General features: G+C 43.0%; 1 protein-coding gene across 6 annotated transcripts in view; it reads right to left on the bottom strand.

The window, feature by feature from the left end:
- sept12 (septin 12) overlaps positions 1 to 23,376 on the bottom strand; it is a 137,427-nt gene that overhangs the window by 21,618 nt on the left and 92,433 nt on the right. For 5 of the 6 annotated variants that reach the window (XM_044182133.1, XM_044182137.1, XM_044182139.1 and 2 more), the window contains 3 exons: positions 21,914 to 22,042; positions 12,727 to 12,808; positions 9,147 to 9,284 (listed from right to left, as the gene is read on the bottom strand). In XM_044182133.1, coding sequence (XP_044038068.1) covers positions 9,147 to 9,284; positions 12,727 to 12,808; positions 21,914 to 22,042 — 349 coding nt within the window. The remainder of the gene's footprint in view (positions 1 to 9,146; positions 9,285 to 12,726; positions 12,809 to 21,913; positions 22,043 to 23,376) is intronic. The other variant, XM_044182134.1, reaches the window with a different exon arrangement.

A 23,376-nucleotide genomic window follows, 5' to 3' on the forward strand; every position in this document is an offset into this window, starting at 1 on the left:
GACAAATCTCCACTTCCTCCCAAAAATTAAGCCAAAATATCCCAGATACGGGAGCAGCCATCTAGCGCTTTTGACGTCATTTGGAGCCAGAGTCTGTAGTGATCGGAGTTGGACCCACGGTATCGAGGTCTCGCCCATACACCCAGCTGAATCAATCGCGAGCCAACCCCAGCTGTCAATCATGACATGAAACACAGTTTTTATAGCATCAGCTATAGCAATAGCTAAATAAAACCCAACTTATCAGTAAAAAAAACAAACACTTCAACATACATCAGTGTGATAAGAACTACCGAAAATGAGAGAAACCATCTTTGGGAAAAATGTATTTGACGTGTACTTAGAGTTTTTAGCTTGGCTCTTGTCCCATCTGCTAACATGGAGGGGAATGGGTTTATGACCTATACTGCAGCCAGCCACCAGGGGGCGATCGAGATGTTTTAGCTTCCCTTTATATCTACATCTCTATCTCTACATCTTTATATACAGTCTATAGTTTGGACTTTTAGGGAGAGATGAGAGCACACCGCTGTAAAGGAAAGGGGTATGCTAGATTTATAACACAAGACAAAACGAGAGATGGCGCCGCTGTAGCCTATATGGCTCACCGTCCGCGTCTGTTGAGTTTGCTGTTCATTATTGTGTTTCTACTGTTTGTCATTCATTATGTGTCATCACTACTTGTGTATAATCGTCTGACGTTGCTGAAAATACGGGATACTGTGAACAATTTGCCTCAATGTGCAAAAAATGGGCATTCAAATACACCGCCACCTCTGCTTGCTTCTGTGCCGGCTTACCTATGGCGTCCTGTCTGCGCGTTGCCTCGCAACAAGAGGCGCAGGAGACGCAGAAAAAGAGGAGGGATGCTGGTGAAACTCAAGGCTTACATGGCTTCCTCGCGTATGGATTATTCTGGCTGTTCCCTGAATGGAATGGACACGGATTGTACAAATTTTGACCTGCGGCGCTCTTTGGAGTACTGCTATCGGTGGCTCCAACCAGCTCTCCCTGACGCCAGGTGTTTGCTTCCGTGTCGCCGGTCTATGAGGATCCAGATGCGGGGCTGTGTGCTGCTCAGCAGACTGTGCGCTGTAGGTCAGTACGTACAGCCCTGTTAAACACTCATTTACTTACAAATAAGATCTTTATCCTGAACGATTTAATTTCCACTCACGATCTGGATTGTCTCATGCTCACGGAGACCTGGCTAAAACCAGGTGATAACAGCGCTTTCTCCGAGCTCCTCCCCCCGGCTATTCTTTCCTGAGTAGCCTACGCCGCGAGTGTCCAGTCGTGGTGGTGGCCTGGCTTCTGTTTTTAAACATCACCTGAACTGCCGTTTGCTCCCATCTAAAAACTACAGCAGCTTTGAGCTTCAGCTAACTTTGGTTCAATTTGCATGTCCCTTATTGTATGCTGTTGTCTATCGCCCTCCGAAATATAATAAAGATTTTATTCCGGAGTTCTCAGAGTTGCTTGCGGAATTACGGACACAATATGACAGTTTGCTGATTTGTGGCGATTTTAATAATCAGGTTTGCTGCCCATCCAGTCAGTTGGCAAAGGAGTTTCAATGCCTTCTGACCTATTTTGACCTGACACAGTCAGTAAACGCCCCCACGCATCAGCATGGACATAGCCTACACTGGATCTGATAATCTCTCACGGACTGATTGTATCCATCTCAGAAATAAGTGACATTTGCATTTCAGACCACCTCCCTGTTATATTTGAATTTAAAGTCCCTCTCCCTGCAGCCAAATCTCTCATTCCAGCCGGTCGCCGCCGCACCATCACATCCACCACAGCTGGAGAATTTGCTGCTGCCTTCATGAACGCCACTCTTTATTCCCAGGACATCATGGTCTCTCCTCTGTGCCCAGAGGACTTCATCTCCTCCTTCCATTACACCTGTTCAGAGATTTTTAACAGCATTGCTCCTTTCAGGTGCATATCTGTCAAAACTAAACCAGACCCCTGGCTTAATGACACCACCTGCGCCCTCAGGCGGCAGTCCAGACAGGCTGAGCGCAAGTGGAAGAAGGACAAGTTACATGTATCACTGGGTAGCCTATATTGAGAGACAGTCTCACTGAGTATCAAAATGCTGTTAAAGCAGCTAAATGTCAGTATTTGTCAAATGTAATTTCCACCAGCTGTAATCGCCCGAGAGTGCTATTTAGTACAATTCAGTCTGTTACTAATCCATCTAGTAATGTTCTGCAGCATGTGACAAAGTCAACCTGTGATGATTTTCTCCATTATTTTGTTGACAAAGTAGCCTCTGTTAAACAGAGCATTAACAATATGTCTAACAGTTTTGACTTATGCTCTTCTTCTGTACTCTCTCTGTTTAATGTGTTTGAGCCAGTGTCACTGTCTCTCCTTGCTGAGGTGGTCCAGGGGTTGAGACCGACTAACTGTCCTATGGACATTATTCCTTCCAAGGTGCTTAAACAGGTTTTTAACACAGTGAGGCCATGTCTCCTCTCGTTCATAAACAGCTGCCTCAGCTCAGGTTCTGTACCAACTGCTTTCAAGCACGCTGTGGTCAGACCTCTTCTAAAAAAACCCAACCTTGATCCTGCTGTCCTGTCAAATTTTAGACATGTGTCCCATTTGCCTTTCCTGTCCAAGGTTTTGGAAAAAATAGTCTTCATTCAGTTAAACTCTTTTCTGGAAAACAATCAAATCTTTGAAAAATTCCAGTCTGGCTTCAGAACACGACACAGCACCGAATCCGCTCTGCTGAAAGTACAGAACGATATTCTCTTGTCCCTCGATGCAAAAAAGCCTGTGCTGCTGGTAATGTTGGACCTTACTGCAGCGTTTTATGTGGGAGTTAACCAAGCTGGTCTTCACCGTTTGCAGCTTGTGCAAAATGCTGCAGCCCGCCTGCTCACTATTAGTCGAAAACACAAGCACATCACACCTGTCCTATACTCCCTGCACTGGCTCCCTGTCCGGTTCAGAATTCATTTTAAAATTTTGACATTTGTTTTTAATGCAGTCAATGGCCTTGCACCTTCCTATTTGTGTGAGATCTTGAGCCCTCACCGACCCGGCAGAGCTCTACGATCTGCTGGGCAACATCTGCTGGAGGTCCCCCGGTCCCGGTGCAAGCAGTGGGGTGACCGTTCTTTTGCAGTGGCCGGTCCGAAACTCTGGAACTCTCTGCCCATTGACTTATGTTCCATCACTGACCTGCCTTTGTTCAAAGCCAAACTTAAAACCCACTTATTTAGAATAGATTTTAACACTTAGTGCCCCTGTGACACTTCTCTTTATCTTAATGTTGTAATGTGCTCTGCTGACCTATTTGTACTTTTATTATTATTTGTTATTATCATTATTATTTTTTTTTATCTTGTTTTTAATGTTGTACAGCACTTTGGTTCAGTTTTGGTTGTTGGAAGGTGCTATAGAAATAAAGCTTGATTGATTGATTGATTGATTGAGAGCATCATTGTGAAACGGAATGCAGCACAGTAAATGTTTTATCTCAATTATCTTGTTTTCATAATTATTGGAAGCCATGAAATTTGATTAATCATCCAGCCCTACATGTTAGCATGCTGATGCAACACTGTGTCTAAGCATAGCCCCACAGAGCCATTAGCATGGCTGACCCTCAAGGTAAATTTATATTTCTGCGTTAAGGGGTAACACCCATAGGTGCACACTGGAACGACGCTCCGGCACTTTTTTTCTCCAAGTGAGGAAATAGAATATTCACAGTTCACATAAGCCAGTTGAAATTCATATGCATTTTTTTAAGCGCTTGAAGATCCAATCATCACTAAAGCCTATCTCATGCAAGAGAGCCATTAAAACAATCGAATGGTCAAAGTTGTCATATTGACATTTGAGGTGTCTTGATTCACAACGTCAATTCATGTATTAAGTAACATGCAAGAAAACATTCCACCATAAAAGTTGCCGGTAGCTGCCGGTAGCCTTTGAGTGGCACAGTGAACTAAAAAAAAATGTCTCCAGTCTATAGCTAGCTAACGTTAACTAGTAAAGATGAAAAGGCAGCAAAACATCCTTTAATTTTTTGGAAAAGCTAAAAAGGTCAAAGTTACAATGATGTGTGGTCAGTTATAGTGTTTAATGTAAATTTGCAACAATGGTTACATAACCATCGAAACGAGCCACACGTGCACACATGCGTGCATGTCATAGGTGCGCTCAGGTACTTAAACAAAAAGCACTACACCTCTGGTTACGCCATACCTACAGCGGCTACGCGCATATAGACTCCAAGGTTACGGAGGTGGAACTGGTCAAGGGCTGCTTGTGTTTTCCCTACAAGTTTCTGATGCCAATGTAGGGGGCAAGTTGAAGAAAGACTCTCAGTAGCTCCTATCCATTTCAGTAACACACATGTAGCAAAGCCATATTACACTGCAGACCTTCTGTTCACCACAATTGGTGCTCTGTAGGAATGAATGAACATAACACAATGATTGGACGGCAGTAGTCTCCTCAGTAATGACGTGGTGAAAAATGTTACCTGGATGTAACTCCAGTTTTATAAGTATGCGTGTAGCCCACCGTCGCTCTGTAGCACAAAGTAAATGAAAGTATGTAAACAAAGTTACTGTGGGGAATATCATTAACGGAGATCTATTTGCACCGGGGTGAGAAGAGTCACACGGCAGCTATTTAGCTATTTGCACCCGGCCCAGAAAGCCTTTATGAAGTCAGGTGACGTAGTATAAATAGCAACAAAGTCTGTGTAGAGAGGAGGTCATGGTGGATGAATGGGTCAAACAGAACTTTCATCCAGGAGACTTGTTGAGATAGTCTCAGTAGTGACTTTAATTTCTTCTAATGTGTTTCTTAATGACAATTTGAAAAGAGAAATGTAATGTCACTGTGTCTGTCTGAATAGTGTAACAGTCAGCAGTTGTGGTCACTTGTCCCACCTCAGGCTTCTTTCCCTTTGACCAAATTAGGATTTTGTGGCTTTAGTAATGTTAGATACAGTGCCTTGCGAAAGTATTCGGCCCCCTTGAACTTTGCGACCTTTTGCCACATTTCAGGCTTCAAACATAAAGATATGAAACTGAAATTTTTTGTGAAGAATCAACAACAAGTGGGACACAATCATGAAGTGGAACGAAATGTATTGGATATTTCAAACTTTTTTAACAAATCAAAAACTGAAAAATTGGGCGTGCAAAATTATTCAGCCCCCTTAAGTTAATACTTTGTAGCGCCACCTTTTGCTGCGATTACAGCTGTAAGTCACTTGGGGTATGTCTATCAGTTTTGCACATCGAGAGACTGAAATTTTTGCCCATTCCTCCTTCCAAAACAGCTCGAGCTCAGTGAGGTTGGATGGAGAGCATTTGTGAACAGCAGTTTTCAGTTCCTTCCACAGATTCTCGATTGGATTCAGGTCTGGACTTTGACTTGGCCATTCTAACACCTGGATATGTTTATTTTTGAACCATTCCATTGTAGATTTTGCTTTATGTTTTGGATCATTGTCTTGTTGGAAGACAAATCTCCGTCCCAGTCTCAGGTCTTTTGCAGACTCCATCAGGTTTTCTTCCAGAATGGTCCTGTATTTGGCTCCATCCATCTTCCCATCAATTTTAACCATCTTCCCTGTCCCTGCTGAAGAAAAGCAGGCCCAAACCATGATGCTGCCACCACCATGTTTGACAGTGGGGATGGTGTGTTCAGGTGATGAGCTGTGTTGCTTTTACGCCAAACATAACGTTTTGCATTGTTGCCAAAAGTTCAATTTTGGTTTCATCTGACCAGAGCACCTTCTTCCACATGTTTGGTGTGTCTCCCAGGTGGCTTGTGGCAAACTTTAAACAACACTTTTTATGGATATCTTTAAGAAATGGCTTTCTTCTTGCCACTCTTCCATAAAGGCCAGATTTGTACAGTATACGACTGATTGTTGTCCTATGGACAGAGTCTCCCACCTCAGCTGTAGATCTCTGCAGTTCATCCAGAGTGATCATGGGCCTCTTGGCTGCATCTCTGATCAGTCTTCTCCTTGTATGAGCAGAAAGTTTAGAGGGACGGCCAGGTCTTGGTAGATTTGCAGTGGTCTGATACTCCTTCCATTTCAATATTATCGCTTGCACAGTGCTCCTTGGGATGTTTAAAGCTTGGGAAATCTTTTTGTATCCAAATCCGGCTTTAAACTTCCCCACAACAGTATCTCGGACCTGCCTGGTGTGTTCCTTGTTCTTCATGATGCTCTCTGCGCTTTAAACGGACCTCTGAGACTATCACAGTGCAGGTGCATTTATACGGAGACTTGATTACACACAGGTGGATTCTATTTATCATCATTAGTCATTTAGGTCAACATTGGATCATTCAGAGATCCTCACTGAACTTCTGGAGAGAGTTTGCTGCACTGAAAGTAAAAGGGGCTGAATAATTTTGCACGCCCAATTTTTCAGTTTTTGATTTGTTAAAAAAGTTTGAAATATCTAATACATTTCGTTCCACTTCATGATTGTGTCCCACTTGTTGTTGATTCTTCACAAAAAATTACAGTTTCATATCTTTATGTTTGAAGCCTGAAATGTGGCAAAAGGTCGCAAAGTTCAAGGGGGCCGAATACTTTCGCAAGGCACTGTATGTATTGTAACTCCAGATTCTATGAGTATAGGAGCAGCCCTCGAAGGCTATCGCTAGTGGGTTTATCCATCGCAAGGGATGAGGGATGAGAACCTAGAGGGCTGCGCCTATACTCATAGAATCTGTAGTTACAATACGTAACTAATGTTCTATTTCGTTGGTGGGTTAAAGGCGAAGCAGGATATGGTCCGCGCCTCACTGGGGCTGTCCGGTACCATAAGCACAACCACATCCTACTTCACAAACAAAATAAAAGGCGCTCCATGCCCAGCCAGTGCATCATGATGCACCTCTCTCTTCTCTCCTCCTCTCCCTCTCCATCTGTATGCATTTTTATCTCATTACTGCTGCCCCCATTTTCCTGCTAGACAACTGCTACTACAGTTGTTGTTATTGGCTTTGTTACTATTATTGTCATTATTCCTATGACTATCATTCCTATTATTATTACTTTATTAATATTGATGTTACCAATACCATTACATTATTGCTATTTTTAAATTCTAGGTGGAATTTGCATTGTGCTTTCCTCTCCCCCACCCCCTTGTCTCCCTCTGCCTCTCACTCTCTCTCTCTCTAAACTCAACACGGCAACGGCGGATGGCCGCCCACCATTGAGTCTGGTTCTGCCCGACGTTTCTGCCTGTTAAAAGGAAGCTTTTTCTTGCCACTGTCACCAAATGCTTGCTCATGGTGGGATTTGTTGGGTCTCTGTAAATAAGGAGTACAGTCTCGACCTGCTCTATAGGAAAAGTGCAATGAGATAACTTCTGTTATGAATTGGCGCTATATAAATAAAACTGAATTTAATTGAAATGAATGGCACGGCATAGTAGAACATAACCGAATCCCTTGAGAACAATCACTCTGATAAAACACTCAGTACACTCAGTACAAAACAGGTCGTAGAGAAGCAGGAAACATCCCGCAGATAGAAGCGAATAAAAGAACAGGTGGAAGACCATGAAGCTGCAGTGCAAATGTCTTCCACTGTCAATCGTCCGTCCAAAGCCGTGGAGGATGAAATCCCTCTGTTGGAGTGTGCTCTGATGCTCTCCGGAGGATCCATCCCACAGGAGAGATACGCCTGTGAAACAGCCTCACACAGGCGCTGTGCAGACAGAGACAGCCCCTGAGATTGCTGTCTGTAGTGCACACAGAGAGAGCAGATAGATCATTAACTCTTTTTGCAGACGTCAGGGCCAGAAGCAAAGCTATCTTGACTGACAGAAACTTAAATGGAACATGATCCAGAGGTCCAAAGGGGGCTTTAGTCAGCGCGCATAAAGCCAGCGCTAAAATCCCACTGAGGGGCTAGGGAACGTGACACTGGCATGTGTCTCCGTACGCCCCTCAAGAAGCGTTTCATCAGAGGGTGGTTAAACACCGATCTGTCACTGAAACCCTCTTGGCAGGATGAAATGGCAGCAGCGTAAGTTTTAACCGTGCCAGATTCCTATCTTCTAGCAGTTGGAGGAATGACAGCACGTGAGACAGGGGACACGCAGAGGGATCCAGGCTCTTTTCTATACACCAATGCTGAAAAGCTGTCCATTTGGCTGTGTAAGACACTCTGGTAGACGGAGCTCTGACGTGAGCTGGCCACTGTCCTCCCACCACCTGTGTCAGACACATTCCTCCCCACCCTGAGAGAGATGCATCTGTGAACACTGAGATGTGTGATGTAACTCTGCCCAGAGGGACTCCCGCTGACAGGGTGTGAGGATATTTCCAGTAGGCTGCATCGGAACCTACTGAGGGAGGAATGGACACCATGCGTCTCCGCTGACACACGGGATCGATGCACAGGTGAATGAACCACCTCTGTAGCCGTCTCATGTGGAGGAGGCCAGGGGGAATAACAATGTGACCCGCTGACATCATGCCCAGCAGCTGCATGACAGAGAGAGCTGTCACAACATTGTGAGGTGTGACACGACGGAGAAGAGCTGTCAGAGCCTCGACTCTGAAGAAAAATGGGGGCTGATTGTCCAGTCTGAGTCCAATTTATACACAGGGTGAGACTGTGCTGCGTGTGCGCGAGGGATAAACCCACTAGCAATAGCCTTAGAGGGCAAAGCCTATACGAAATAGAACTGACAACAATGGTGGTGAGCAGTAAAACCCAAAAGCAGCAGATAATACTGGCACAAGCAGGACACAGCTTGTCAACATTATCTTTTGGGTGTTATTTTACTCATTTGATCTCTACAGCTCACCAGCCAATGTCTTTTTTTCAATTATATCTGTCTGTACAACAGAACACTTGGTGTACAGTGTGTACTCACATTTAGACTCAAACTGGAAGTAAAGATATTGATACAGAAAAGTTTTAAGGGCTAGTCCAGTGAAATGTGTTGTGCTATGATATAATTCAATATGGTTAGTGAATGAGTATATGAGAATATGTGACTAACACTATAAAATGCAACCTGCCTTTTGGAAAGACAGAAAAATAAATCAGTGAACAGCCTCGTGTTAATACAGAAATGTGATGCTGAACCCAGCAGTGAATGAGTATTGACCTGTGTCCAGTGGCAGGGAGGAAGTAGATGCAGCAGTGGACTCTGCTGTCGAGTATTCTCCTCTTGCGGTTGACATGCAGCTCCTCTCTCAGGTATTTCTCATACTGCTCATTGACGTACTTCACTATAGGCTCCCAGCTGGAGAGAGGAAGTACAGAGGAGATTCGGTGAGTGGAAAATTTGGTAATTTCTTTACAGGATAATGTTGGCATTATTCTATGTTTTTCTTAGTGTCAACAAATTCCATGACAAGACTAAAACTAACACTGTGTTAGTCTTTATATTAATAATTTCTGACTTCCCTACATACATTAGTTCCAGTGCTTAATTTGTAAATCAGGAGGTCCCGGTTGCACCCAGTTCTGTGTACCATCAGATTCTGTGTCTAAACCCAAACCATGATCTCTTTTCCTAAACCTAATCAAGTAATTTTGGTGCCTAAACCTAACCAAACTGCGACCGTTTCACAACGCAAAAAGCCCTGAGGGCTTACATTCATTTCCCATTTGGGTCACAGAATCTGACGGGTCACAGATTTTGGTGTATCACCGGAACACAGAGAGGGTGCTGTTCCGGCGGGTCAGGGGGAGAGAAAATGTAATGAAACGCATCAAAAATCCACAGTGCCTGGAGCACATTGGACAGCGCCTTGGTGCTAGCTGTTAAAACTAAATAAAACTGTCATCACAATAATCACTCAAAATCTGCAGGGGGCGGTGCATAAAAACAGCTGTTCTCTCTTTCTCTCTCCCATTGACTGTCCCTTCACTTCCCTGTCGTTTCCCTTCTGTCTGTGGATTGCTGCTACAATGGGGGGAAAATGGAATTAGGGCCGAAAGTTCTATTTACAACCACAAAAAGCAAGCAGGCTAAGAAACCAAACTAAGTGGCGTGTTCTGTCTGTCTATCGATCTCCTCCATTTCAGCACTGTGGACAGTGCTTCTGCTGAAACAACTTTGGCCTTCTTAGACTGACACTGTTTTGAAGAAATTCAACAAATTTGACTTTTTGACATTTTACCAGTGTCCTCCTTGCTCAGGAGGGTATCCTAATTCAAATTGAAGTAACATTAGCTCACGTGACGTGCACAAAACTCACATGCTTCAGGCTTTACTTTGTGACTTGACCTCTCTCTCTTTTTAAAGATATAAAATGCATCCAAAATAGGCAAACAAGCAATTTACGAGCAACTTCGATGGTAAATAAAATAATGACAGAACAGATAACATTAAATATTACACTAAATTTATTTACACATTTTGATAGTGACAAAGGAGGTGCCAGATCCAATCAAATTGGTGCTGGTCCCAATCTGGGAGGTCCCGGATCCTGTTCTGACAGGCACTAACACTAATTAGGCCCTGATTAGTTCCTATTGAAGACATAAATCAAATGGCTCAATATATAGTTCCATTTTAACAAAGGCTCCATATTTTCTTAAAAAAGATGGAAACTGTAGTTTTATGGGAACTATTTTCAGCAGCGGATTAATACAAATTGTTTTTTTAGTGAGTATTTGGGGCAACAGGACGGTGTATGTGGTATTGAGTCAAAATGAACTAAAGTGTGTGTGTTCATGGTAATGAAGAGACATGTTACCCAGTGCAACGGTGTGGCTCACTAATGTGTCTAAAATAGTTTTTGGACAACTATGGAGCTCTATGTCACAGAGGAATAAGATATATCAGGCTTTGGATACACACACAATACTTGGTTTGGGTCTTTTCATAGAATATGTTGACATAGAGAATAATGTTGCATTGCACTGATGGCTCAATTATAATCTAAGATCCTAGAAACTGTATTTGTTTCCACAGATACCATATATGTCAGGCTGAATTGTGGGTAAATGTGTATAAAATTATGTACAAGGCTAATATTTCCATTTGATGTACATTTCATACAGTGATCATTATACAGTGCAGTCAGAAAGTATTACGACAGCAACAAGATTTTCATTCTGTACCCCAGCACATTGAATTTAAAATGAAATGCTAAGTCTGCAGTGAAAGTGCTCACTTTCAGCTTTAAGGCTTTTAAGGCTGAGATATTTATATCCACACTAGGTGAAAAGAATGAGCCTACTTTTTATACACTGTTACTTTAGTTGAGAACAGTGCAGGACAATAATCCATAACACACAGACAAGACAACCGAGAGATTGTGTATATCCATTGAGTATACAACTCTCTAATGTCTCATTCTCCTAATTCTTTCTGACTACACTGATTAAATTAATCTTACAAAATGGGCATTTTGCCTATTATAATGTGTATTATGGGTATCTGAAATTCTGAAATTGCACTTATGAATATATATATATATATATATATATATATATATATATATATATATATGTGTGTGTGTATATATATATATATGTGTTTATGGGAAGTGTTCATTGTAGTTAGAATTTAGGGTACAATGTTATTCATAGCCAGCACTATTGTTATTCAGTAGTACCAGTAAAGGTAAGTATCGCTTCGCAAGCAGTGTATTCACACGGAGTCACAGGGAAGTCTCACTTGAGCAAGTCAGATACTGAGAATCTCTTTGTACAAGATGGAAGCAGAAAACGCTGTGTATCTATTGTCAACTTAAAGTGATATTTTGCATTTTGCAGGTAAGCTGGTGATGTTATTTAAGTATCCTGGGCTAGGACAATGTTTACACTGTACTTCTGTGGCACTGTGTTAGGTTCTGTAAGTGTTTATTAGCAACTGTATTAACTGTGTAAGTTTAGCCAGTTAGCAGTGCTCCTACTACTACAACCAGTAGTAGGAGCGCGGGGCGGTAGCCTTGACAATGAACCCACATGTGAGGGAGACCCCGTCGCTCATATTAGAATTTTATGTGTTTATGTGACTGTTTATTAAGAAATATGGTGTTATGCTGAGCAAATATTATTTGGATGAGCCATATTACTCTCAAAAGAGTTTGAGAGGTGGTGTAATCTTTTGTTTTTGTGCATTTATAGTATTTTGTTATTGTTTATTTTGAATGAGTCCGATAATGAGAATCTCTGTGTACAAGATGGAAGCAGAAAACGCTATGTAGCAATTGTCAAACTAAAGTGATATTCTTGCATTTTGCAGAAAATCTTAATTAAATGTGTAGCACCAGATTGAGCCTGTGTGACATCATTCTGCGAACTGCTACACATTCTCGTGTGCAAACAAAAATGAACCAATATTACATAAATGGGACCCTCTGAGAGGTAGAAAGTTCTTTTTGCACATAAAAAACCTAACAAACCCTGCTGGTCTAACACTGGTCTAACATTAAAGTTGTTCTATGTACTACAAGTGTTGCTGGAGTTTTGACCTCATTAGACCCTGTATCTGCATGTTCTGTCAAACTGACTGTGATTTCTTGGTGCAGAATAACTATTAAGGTTAATGTTTGGGTTTATTCTAATAAAGACTACATTTCCCATTAACCCTGTTGCTTTCTGGTTTGGATTAATATAACTGAAATCAGTTATTCGCAAATAATATTGTAGCCAGTTCTGGAAAGCACCATCTTCTTCTCTGCCTCCATCCATCTGTCCTTTCTTGCCTCCACCCTCCTGCAACTCACCAGTCCACGTTGTTGATCTGGTCTCCAAATCCTGGAGTGTCGATCACTGTCAGCTTCATCTTCACCCCCTTCTCCTCAATCACTACACAGAGACGGACAGGGGGAGGGGGTTACATGTGCGGTACTTACAAAGGTCTCTGCCACGGCTGAGTGGTTTATGGTTACTAGACAATCCAGCGAATCCTCATGCTGATATGTCAAATAGAAGAAAATGAAATCACAAACTAGACTTTTGCAGTTGAATGTGAATTATGTCCTAATTCTAATGTTGGGATTTGGGAAAGTCAGGTTTGGTTATTAACAAAATATCAAAGATATTAATATAATAATAATAATGTTAATAATAATAATAATAATAATAATAATAATAATAAGCCATTTTATGAGTTCTTTCAGTTCTATTTATCCAGCAGATTCACCTCAGGCTCAGATACGGCCAGGTAAGACTTCACCTAGGGAGTTTAAAGTTCATGTGATTTGTCCCCTGTAGCAACAGAGTTACAGTGCAAAGATGGTGAGTGACTGGTGCACTCTGCTTTTATAAGGATGATGACGTCATGACCAGAGCGCCGGAAATTACTGCAATCCTGGTGCTGGTCACAGTCTTCAGAGCAACTCTGAGACCAAACAGTCTGTGCGGATGAAGGTAACCTGAGGGTTACATACTCATTCCGTGGGAAAAAGGGTTAACAGTTCATAGTTCCTAGAGGCAGTAGTATCTGGGCAGACTTTTGAGGCTACGTCTGGGCACACTTATGCCTATCTAGGCATCTCTACATATACATAGCACACACAATTCAGCATAACAAAACAGATAAATCATTAACAGCACACAGTCATTGGATGCGCTGAGTTGTGATGGAAGCATCAAATCATAAAAAGGGGAAAGCTTGAAAAATGAAGAAAAGCGAGAGAAGAAGTAAAGGTGCTTAGCAGTTAATTAGCCTTACTCCTTGACATGATTTGGGGCTAGTCTGTGGGATGGTTGCTGACTGGTTTATGGAAGCATGGCTGAACAAACAAAAGTGAGTCCAGTTTGGCCTGTAGCTTCTTAATGTATTTGTACATTACATGTGCAACAATTGCCGTGATGATCCAGCCACTAAGGAGAAGCCCGAGGGGTGCACTGATTGGGTGTTCTTGATAGGGTGACAACCTGCTTACATGATTAGTGATTGTGGTAGTGAGTCCATTCGGTTTGAGAACAAACTGAACCAATTTGGTCCCTTCAGCCAGAAGTTGCTGTTGAAGGGTGTCGTCAAATGTAAGGTTGTGGCCTCTGAATGCGTCCATAATCTCAATCTCCACATCATGTCTGTCGGAGTGAAGTGTTGCAGGTTAATATCATCAATATGTACAGTGGATCATAGAAAAACTTATATATATATACTGTATATCTTTTAAATCTTATGAATTTAACAAATAATCAGTGACATCAGCTGCTGTAGTGAATGGAAATCTGCAGACTGGCCATCAGAACTCAAGAACTCAAAAAGAGCCAGATTGTCATGGTACAGTGTACCATTCCTATTGTCTCTGTCTATTTGATGGCTGTGGTGCTGTTTTTTTTTCCTTTTGAACCCCAAAACCCGCTGGCGGGTTTGAAATACACGTTTTCTTTAATACATCACCAAAATTACACCGTTTATCATAGCCAGAAAACCAAAATGATCGTTGGATTTTCAAGTTTGCGACAGTCCTTAAACAAAGCATTTGTTCCGAACGCTGCAAACAAACATTAGCCAAAAATAAACCGTTTGCACTAACCAGATCCTGTAAAAAACATTATATTCTGAACTCCTCAGTGAACTGGAAAGCTTTGAATCAGTCGGCTATTGTTATGTGACAACAATTCTGCCAATTAGACTGAAGTGCAGGCTGTGTTTACATGGAGGGCAGAATTCATGCAACGATATCTGAGTATACAGTGTATATATATATATATATATATACACACACACACACACACACACACACACACACATATATATATATATATATATATATATATATATATATATATATATATATATATATATATATATACTTAAATCCTTCACCCTCCGTGGGTGGTCTCATCCTTCGAGCTCGGGTCCTCTACCAGAGGCCTGGGAGCTTGAGGGTTCTGCACAGTATCTTTGCTGTTCCTAGTACTGCACTTTTCTGGACCGAGATGTCTGGTATTCTTCCAGGGATCTGCTGTAGCCACGGGCTGCTGATGACCACGGGCACCACGGTCGCCTTCACCTTCCAAGCCTTCTCCAGTTCTTCTCTGAGCCCTTGGTATTTCTCTAGTTTCTCATGTTCCTTTTTCCTGATGTTGCCATCACTTGGTATTGCCACGTCAACCACAACGGCTTTCCTCTGCTGTTTGTCCACCACGACGATGTCTGGTTGGTTCGCCATTACTATTCTGTCAGTCTGAATCTGGAAGTCCCACAGGATCTTGGCTCGGTCATTCTCTACCACCTTTGGAGGTGTTTCCCACTTTGACCTCGGGGTTTCCAGTCCATACTCCATGCAGATGTTCCTGTACACTATGCCAGCCACTTGGTTATGGCGCTCCATGTATGCTTTCCCTGCCAGCATCTTACACCCTGCAGTTATGTGCTGGATTGTCTCAGGGGCCTCTTTGCACAGCCTACACCTTGGGTCTTGTCTGGTGTGGTAGATCTGGGCCTCTATTGCTCTGGTGCTCAGGGCCTGCTCCTGTGCAGCCATGATGAGTGCTTCTGTGCTGTCCTTCAGTCCGGCTCACTCTAGCCATTGGTAGGATTTCTTGATATCAGCCACTTCAGTTATGTTCCGGTGGTACATCCCATGTAGGGGTTTGTCCTCCCATGATGGTCCCTCCTCCAGCACCTCTTCCTCTGTTCCCCATTGCCTGAGACATTCACTGAGCACGTCATCTGTTGGGGTCTTATCTTTGATGTACTTGTGCATCTTGGATGTTTCATCCTGGATAGTGGCTCTCACACTCACTAGTCCATGGCCGCCTTCCTTACGGCTAGCGTACAGTCTCAGGGTGCTGGATTTGGGATGAAACCCTCCATGCATGGTGAGGAGCTTTCGTGTCTTAACGTCTGTGGTCTGTATCTCTTCCTTTGGCCACCTTATTATTCCCGCAGGGTATCTGATCACTGGCAGGACGTAGCTGTTTATTGCCTGGGACTTGTTCTTGCCATTGAGCTGACTTCTTAGGACTTGCCTTACTCGTTACAGTAGGTAGGTATTTGGCAGTTGCTGTTTTCCTTGTTACCTCATCGAGGTTGCCATTTGCCTGTGGTATTCCAAGGTACTTGTAACCATCCTCAATGTCTGCTATTGTTCCTTCTGGGAGTGAGACCCCTTCTGTGTGGACTACCTTCCCTCTCTTTGTCACCATTTGACTACACTTCTCAAGCCCAAATGACATCCCAATTTCAGAGCTGTAGATCCTGGTGGTGTGGATCAGTGAGTCGATGTCCCGCTCGCTCTTAGCGTATAGCTTGATGTCATCCATGTAGAGGAGGTGACTGATGGTGGCCCCATTCTTGAGTCGGTATCCATAGCCAGTCTTGTTGATTATTTGGCTGAGGGGGTTCAGACCTATGCAGAACAGCAGTGGGGACAGAGCATCTCCTTGGTATATGCCACATTTGATGGATACTTGTGCAAGTGGCTTGTAATCAATCCAGGCAGTGCACACGTTGGTGTGTCGGGTTCTGCAGTCGTGGGTGACTGTTCTGTCAACCAGGAGTTGGTATTTGGCACCTCTGGTTTCTTTCCCTATGCCCTTCTGTGCTTTGCTCATGTATTGATCCATGTGCCCACTTATCTTAGCCGCGATGATGCCTGACATGAGCTTCCATGTTGTGAAGAGACAGGTTATTGGATGGGACTGTCCCCTTTGCAGGATCCTTCAGGATCAGGATTGTACGCCCTTCGGTAAGCCATTCAGGGTGTGTCCCATCCCTTAGCAACTAGTTCATTTGTGTTGCTAGGTGCTCATGGAGTGCAGTGAGCTTCTTTAGCCAGTAGGTGTGGGGGCCCGGTGCTGTCCAGTTTTTCATACCTGAGACTCTTTCTTGGATGTCTGCCGCTGTGATGGTGACTGGATTCTGTTCAGGGAGGGTGCTGTGGTCCTCTCCTCTGGAGCCTTTGTTTGGCAGTTTCGAGTGCTTCAGGTATGGGCATCTGGTTGTACCTCTTGGGTGCTTGTTTTCTCATTGCACCTCTCTCGGCCTCTGTCACTTCTCTCCGTGCCTCCTTGATTCTAGCCTCTAGCCTTCGTTTCCATGGTGGGTATTGTTTCTCATGGCTCCCATGATTGCTCTTAGCATCTCGAGGATCACTGCTGCTGAGGTGTATATCAGCTCATTGGTTTCAGTGATGGTTGTGGTAGGGATCGAACTCAATGCTGCATTCACATCTTCTAGGAGACTTTCCGCCGTTGGCTCCCCTCCACCTGTTGTCCTCCCCCTTGCCATAGCATTTTTGTCTATCTCATCAATCTCAAGTTGTGATAGCAGTCGCTGATGTTGGAACACTGAGCCTTGATTGTGGGTTTCGAAGTAACCATTCATCAACCATGTAACCCCTCTGACTAGGGTTACTGGAGTAGTAGCATTCCAAGAGATCCTTGTTATCGCATCTCGCGTCTTGTTCCAGTAGCCCATTTTTCATCTCGGTGCTCTGGTTCCCCAACACCTGACGCAGACCTTGTTTGGCCGGGCGATGTCTGAGCCGGCATCTCATATATTTCATTGTCACTCATCATCATCATGAGGTAGGCAGTAGCATGGAGGGTCTTGCCTAAGGACCCACACTGGATGCTCATTGTGCCCCAAGGGGGTTTCAAACCTGGGTCCCCCGTGTGAAAGGAATAATAAGGTGGCCAAAGGAAGATTTTATATATATATATATATATATATATATATATATATATATATATATTTATATTTATATTTATATTGTCACAGCCTGTCATGTTCTCACCAGCCGGTAGTCACTCCCACCTGTCATTAACCACACACACATCGCATTATCGCATTCCCTCATCTGAGCACTAATCCCAGTCACCTGTCACCTATCACACACCACCCGAGTCCCCGGGCTCCGCTCCGGCATCCAGCCCGGAGGTCATCCAGCCGCCCGAGTCCGCTCCGGTTTCCAGCCCGGACCAAGCTCCTGGTCGACTGCCCGGTCCAAGCTCCTGGTCGACCGCCCAAGGCCGCTCCGGTTTCCAGCCCGGTCCAAGCTCCTGGTCGACCGCCCGAGGCCGCTCCGGTTCCCAGTCCGGTCCAAGCTCCTGGTCGACCGGCTCCACCCATCTGCAAACTCCAGGTCGCATACCCGACACACCGGACCCCGATCAGCTCCCTGGATCAGCTTGCCCCTTAGGGACAGGCCGCCGGGTCGGGGGGAGGGGGTTTCGGCCCTCAGGAGCTGGCCATGGAGGGGGTGTACAGTCACAGCCTGTCATGTTCTCACCAGCCGGTAGTCACTCTCACCTGTCATTAACCACACACACATCGCACTCCCTCATCTGAGCACTAATCCCAGTCACCTGTCACCTATCACACACCTGCACCTTATCAGCACTCCACTCCCCTATAAAGCACCATCACTCACCTCAGTCAGTGTCCAGTCTCGTTTGGAATAAGGACAGATCTCCACATCCTACCTCCACAACGCCACGGACTCCACCACGTATCTGCAAATCGTCTACTCGTCTCCAGAGCTCCGATCCCGATTCCCGAATTTCTCCAGTTTGTACTGTTCCAGCTCCCAGTCCTGTGTATCTCCACTCTCCAGTGTGTATCTCACAACCCCAGAGCTCCTCTCCAACCAGTCTACGGACGGTAGCATTATCCTCTTCTCATTACCAGTTTCCTTTGTGTGCAATAAACTATATCCTTATCATCTTGGTATCTCTGGCCTACTCTGTCCGTAACATATACATATATATATATATATATATATATACAAATATATATATATATATACAAATATATACAAATATATATATATATATACAAATAAGGTCTGCGTCAGGTGTTGGGGAACCAGGGCATCGAGACGACAAATGGGCTACTGGAACAAGACGGAAATGGGCGAGATGCGATAATAAGGCTCTGTTGGAATGCTACTACTCCAGTAACCCTAGTCAGAGGAAGAGCTGGAGAAGGCCTGGAAGGTGAAGGCAACAGTGGTGCCCATGGTCATCGGCGCACTCGGGGCAGTGACCCCCAAACTGGAGGAGTGGCTACAGCATATCCCTGGAAGAACACCAGACATCTCGGTCCAGAAGAGTGCAGTACTAGGAACAGCAAAGATACTGCGCAGAACCCTCAAGCTCCCAGGCCTCTGGTAGAGGACCCGAGCTCACGGGATGAGACCACCCGTGGAGGGTGAAGGACAAAGTTTTATATATATATATATATATATTCCATTGTTTTTAAATTTTTGTAAAATAAATTAGCAAAAAAATTCAACTGGCATTTTTTCTTTTTTATGATTTATGGATTTATAACTGTTATACTGCACAAGACATTTCTCCCTGCTTCTAACCATGATTGTGCTGTTTCCATAGAGGTGCAGGATATATGGCAGTAAAAATGAGCCCACAGTGAGTAAAAATGTGACAGTAGCAAAAAACGCCCAGAAACTGCTTGGGATTCAGAGGGCTAAGAGCAAATGAGAAAAGCAATGCAATTATGTACATAATTCATGACATGATGATCTGAATTTTCATAGCTCTTATGTGTTTGTGGCCACATTTTTGGGACCATAAGTGCATGTACCATATTTTAAGACAATCCATTCATCAGCTATCAAGTTATTTCACTCTGGGACTCTAGGTGCCCTGTGGAGTTTTCGTGTGAACAAACTAAAAGTTATGTTTACATTCAGTGTTACTCACCCCGCATGCCGAGTGTAGTCTTTGAGCTCAATCAAATGTGCTGAATGCATTTCCTTCCTCATAAAACATTTGCAAACCTGATTTTTAAAGTATTTTGAATCCAGAATTGTTTATATCCATATTCACTTGCTAACAGTCTTCTTCTTTCCTGCATATCTTGGCACATAACAGCCACGTGTAGATCACTGGAATGGTGGGAAACCATTGGCAGGAATATGTATTGCGTCATCCCCATTTGCGCATTCAGTGAAATTTGTATTTGGTGAGGTTCACAGTGTCACAGCATTGCATCACACACAGATCATATTGCATTCTGTCTCAGTTTAACAGCTCTCTGCACAAAACAGTTTGGTGCTCTCACTTTGTAGAAGATATTTTTCTCATGGTATTAGGACAAGTAAAATCTTGTGTGCTATCATTGGTATATTATAATGGAATTTACCTAAACAATATTTAGGTAGAAGAATCTTTTCTTACAATCAAATATTATATGATAGATTGTTATTCATCTGTTACTTTTTTGTGTTTGGGGACAGGCGTTTCACTTTTTTATGTTTTTAGTGAACTCTGCACCTCAGAGTCTCAGATTTACTTTTCTTTTACATTCAGCCCACAATGTAGGAGGACAAAACCTCTCTCTCACACACCTACAAGTTTTAACCATGACTTTATGAATGTTTATGACTGACAAAGACAAATACATCTCAAACAATATCAACTTTGCATTACAAATGACATAACTGACTGCATGACAAAGACAACAGTCATAAATTCACTATGCACACCCCTTCAAATAAAGTGTTACCAGATTTCTTTAGACAAGAGCTGGTAGCCAGAGGCGACTAGACTATAAATGCCTCTCAGTTTGTCACCGAAGCAGTGGTGGTAAATGTAAAGACTCTCTATAAATATCTGAGTGAGAAGTGTGACTGGGAAGGCTGAAGGGAATAACTGAAAAAACAGATAATTGACTTAACTAATAAATTAATGAGAATAACCATAAACTGCACAAAATATAGCAGAATGACCATATAGTGTTTAACCTGTAATAAACAGCTAAATGTCAGCTCTGGTTCACTTGGGAAAACACATTTAAAGAGAAACAGATCTAAGATCTAGTTTCATTCTGAAAGTCCTGTCATGTGGAGCAGAGCCTCACTTCCTTATCTCCTCATCACACCACCTTGATTTCATGAACATGCTCCCTGAACAGAATTAATAGATCTAACGTTGATCTGTCGATTCAGCACTCGTTCAACAAAGAACAGATCAATGTGCTGATAAATAGACCTTCAATCGTTTGGACATGTTACAAGCTCATCATAATAGCCTTCATCATCCTATAACAGTATCAGTTTGTGTGTATACTCAAGCATATTAACCCATTACAAAATCACCCTTTAAGTATAAAAACGTTGTAACAAATAGATCATCGTCACTCTCGCTAATTAGTAAAAGGTTAGTAAAGAGTAAAAAGAACATGGTGGAAGTGATGTGAAGAAACCTGCAGTTTGCCTTTGAATCATGACCATATATAGGCTTTTTACAGTGATGATGTGCTCTTCAACAGCATACTCTAATGGTTACATTTATACCAGGCCAAAGTTTTCTTGAGTAGTTTTTTCACCTTTTCTATGTTTCAGGGTGTACAGAGTGCAGGACACACACACACACACACACACACAATATGGATGATGACTTGTTTGCACTGGTGAGCATATCACCCCAAGTACTTGATCCAAAGTCACCTAGTGATGACAACTTTCATATTCCACCACTTTCAGCATTCAAATTTCTCCATAAACTGGCCAACAAATATAGCCTATCTAGTTTGTCAAAGGATTTGAGTGCTGTCTCCTATTATACAACCCCATGCTTGCTCATGGTGGGATTTGTTGGGTCACTGTAATTAATATTATAAAGAGAAAGATCTAGACCTTCTCTATAGGAAAAGCGCAATGAGTATAACTTCTGTTATGAATTGGCACTAAATAAATAAAATTTAATTTAATTGAACTCCCCCAAACACACACACACACACACACACACACACACACACACACACACACACACACACACACACACACACACACACACATTGTCTCTTATAAAGCCATAAAAGAACAAACCCACATATTGAGAGACAAGGAGGTCACTTCATGCCTGCAGGAGGAATCATAACACATTCCCTGTGTGTCTGTGTGTGTGTGTCTGTGTGTGTGTGTGTGTGCGTGTTTACCTGCAGAATGTGTGTGTAACTACACTATGTGTGTTCGGACCCACCGTGGCTGACTGAGTGAAGTTTGACTGTTTTGGGGATCTTCTCTTCGTAGCTGGGCGTGCAGGACTTCCGGCTGACTTTGGACTTGAACAGAGTGTTGACCAGCGTGGACTTCCCCAAACCACTCTGACCTGCAGACACATAAAACCAATGCTTTTAACCATTTTCTAAATGTGTTTAAGAGTGTGTAGTGTCACAGTTTTAAGCAAATCATGCAGTCCTCATTTAGGAGACTTTTTTCACAGACTGTAAACTGTTTTATTTACCGCGGGAGTTGTGCTTGTATATTCTGGTCGGTGTTTACATCCCACTTCAGGCCTGTGATGGTTAGGCATTACAACACCTGGCTGACCAGATAACTAATGTGGAGAAAAACCATCCTGACTCCCTGCTCATTGTTCTTGGGGATTTTAACAGAGCAAACCTCAGCCATGAACTGCCAAAATACAGACAGCACATTAAGTGTCCCACCGGGGAAACAAACACTCTGGACCATTGTTATACTGTATTAAAGGACACCTATCTCTCTGTCCCCCATGCAGCTTTGGGACTCTCTGATCACTGTCTGGTTCATCTTCTCCCGACATACAGGCAGAAACTAAAATCTGCTAAGCCTGTGGTCAGGATTGTGTGGAGATGGACCAGCGAGGCAAAGCTGCTGGCCTGCTTTGACTGCACTGACTGGAGTGTTTTTGAGGCTATAGCCACAGACCTGGATGAACTCTCTGACACTGTGACATCTTACATCAGTTTTTGTGAGGACATGTTTGTGCCCAATCATCCAGAATGGTGCAGAGTCTGCATACAGATGGGATGTTGAACAGCTGGCCCTGTGGTGCAGAACAACCTGGAACTGAACACGCTCAAAACTGTGGAGATGACAGTGGATTTCAGGAGGAGCCCCAACACTGCCCCCCATCACCATATCCAACAACACTGTGTGTGGAAGCATCACTGCAGATCCACCAGTCACATAGTGTCAGGAACAATCCCTGTGCAATAACCCCTGACAAAAACATCTACAGTATCTGTAAATTTATCTCATTGTTTTATGTAAATATTATCACTTTTTAAATCTACACACGCTGTGCATACTGTATATACTGTCATATCCACCAACCTCATGTATATAAAGCAACCTGTTACATTAACCATATTTATTTCAGCACCATTTGCACTCTGCACCATTGCACTAGTTACAAATGTTTACAAATGTTACTGTTGTTGTTTTTTGTACTTAAAAAAAAAAATCTATATGCACATAGTAGCTTAATGTTTGTTTACCTTGTTGAGCTTGTTGTCCTTGATTTTAGCTGTATTTATGTCTATTTCTGTGTATGAGAGCAACGAAAAACTCCTTGTATGTGTACGCAGACCTGGCCAATAAAGCTGATTCTGATTCTGATTTCAGCACTGATACGGAAACCAAAGATGTGTAAGGTGAAAGGGATCACTGGTAACCCAG

Source organism: Siniperca chuatsi, linkage group LG21 (assembly GCF_020085105.1).
Source record: "Siniperca chuatsi isolate FFG_IHB_CAS linkage group LG21, ASM2008510v1, whole genome shotgun sequence".
Classification (NCBI taxonomy): Eukaryota; Metazoa; Chordata; class Actinopteri; order Centrarchiformes; family Sinipercidae; genus Siniperca; species Siniperca chuatsi.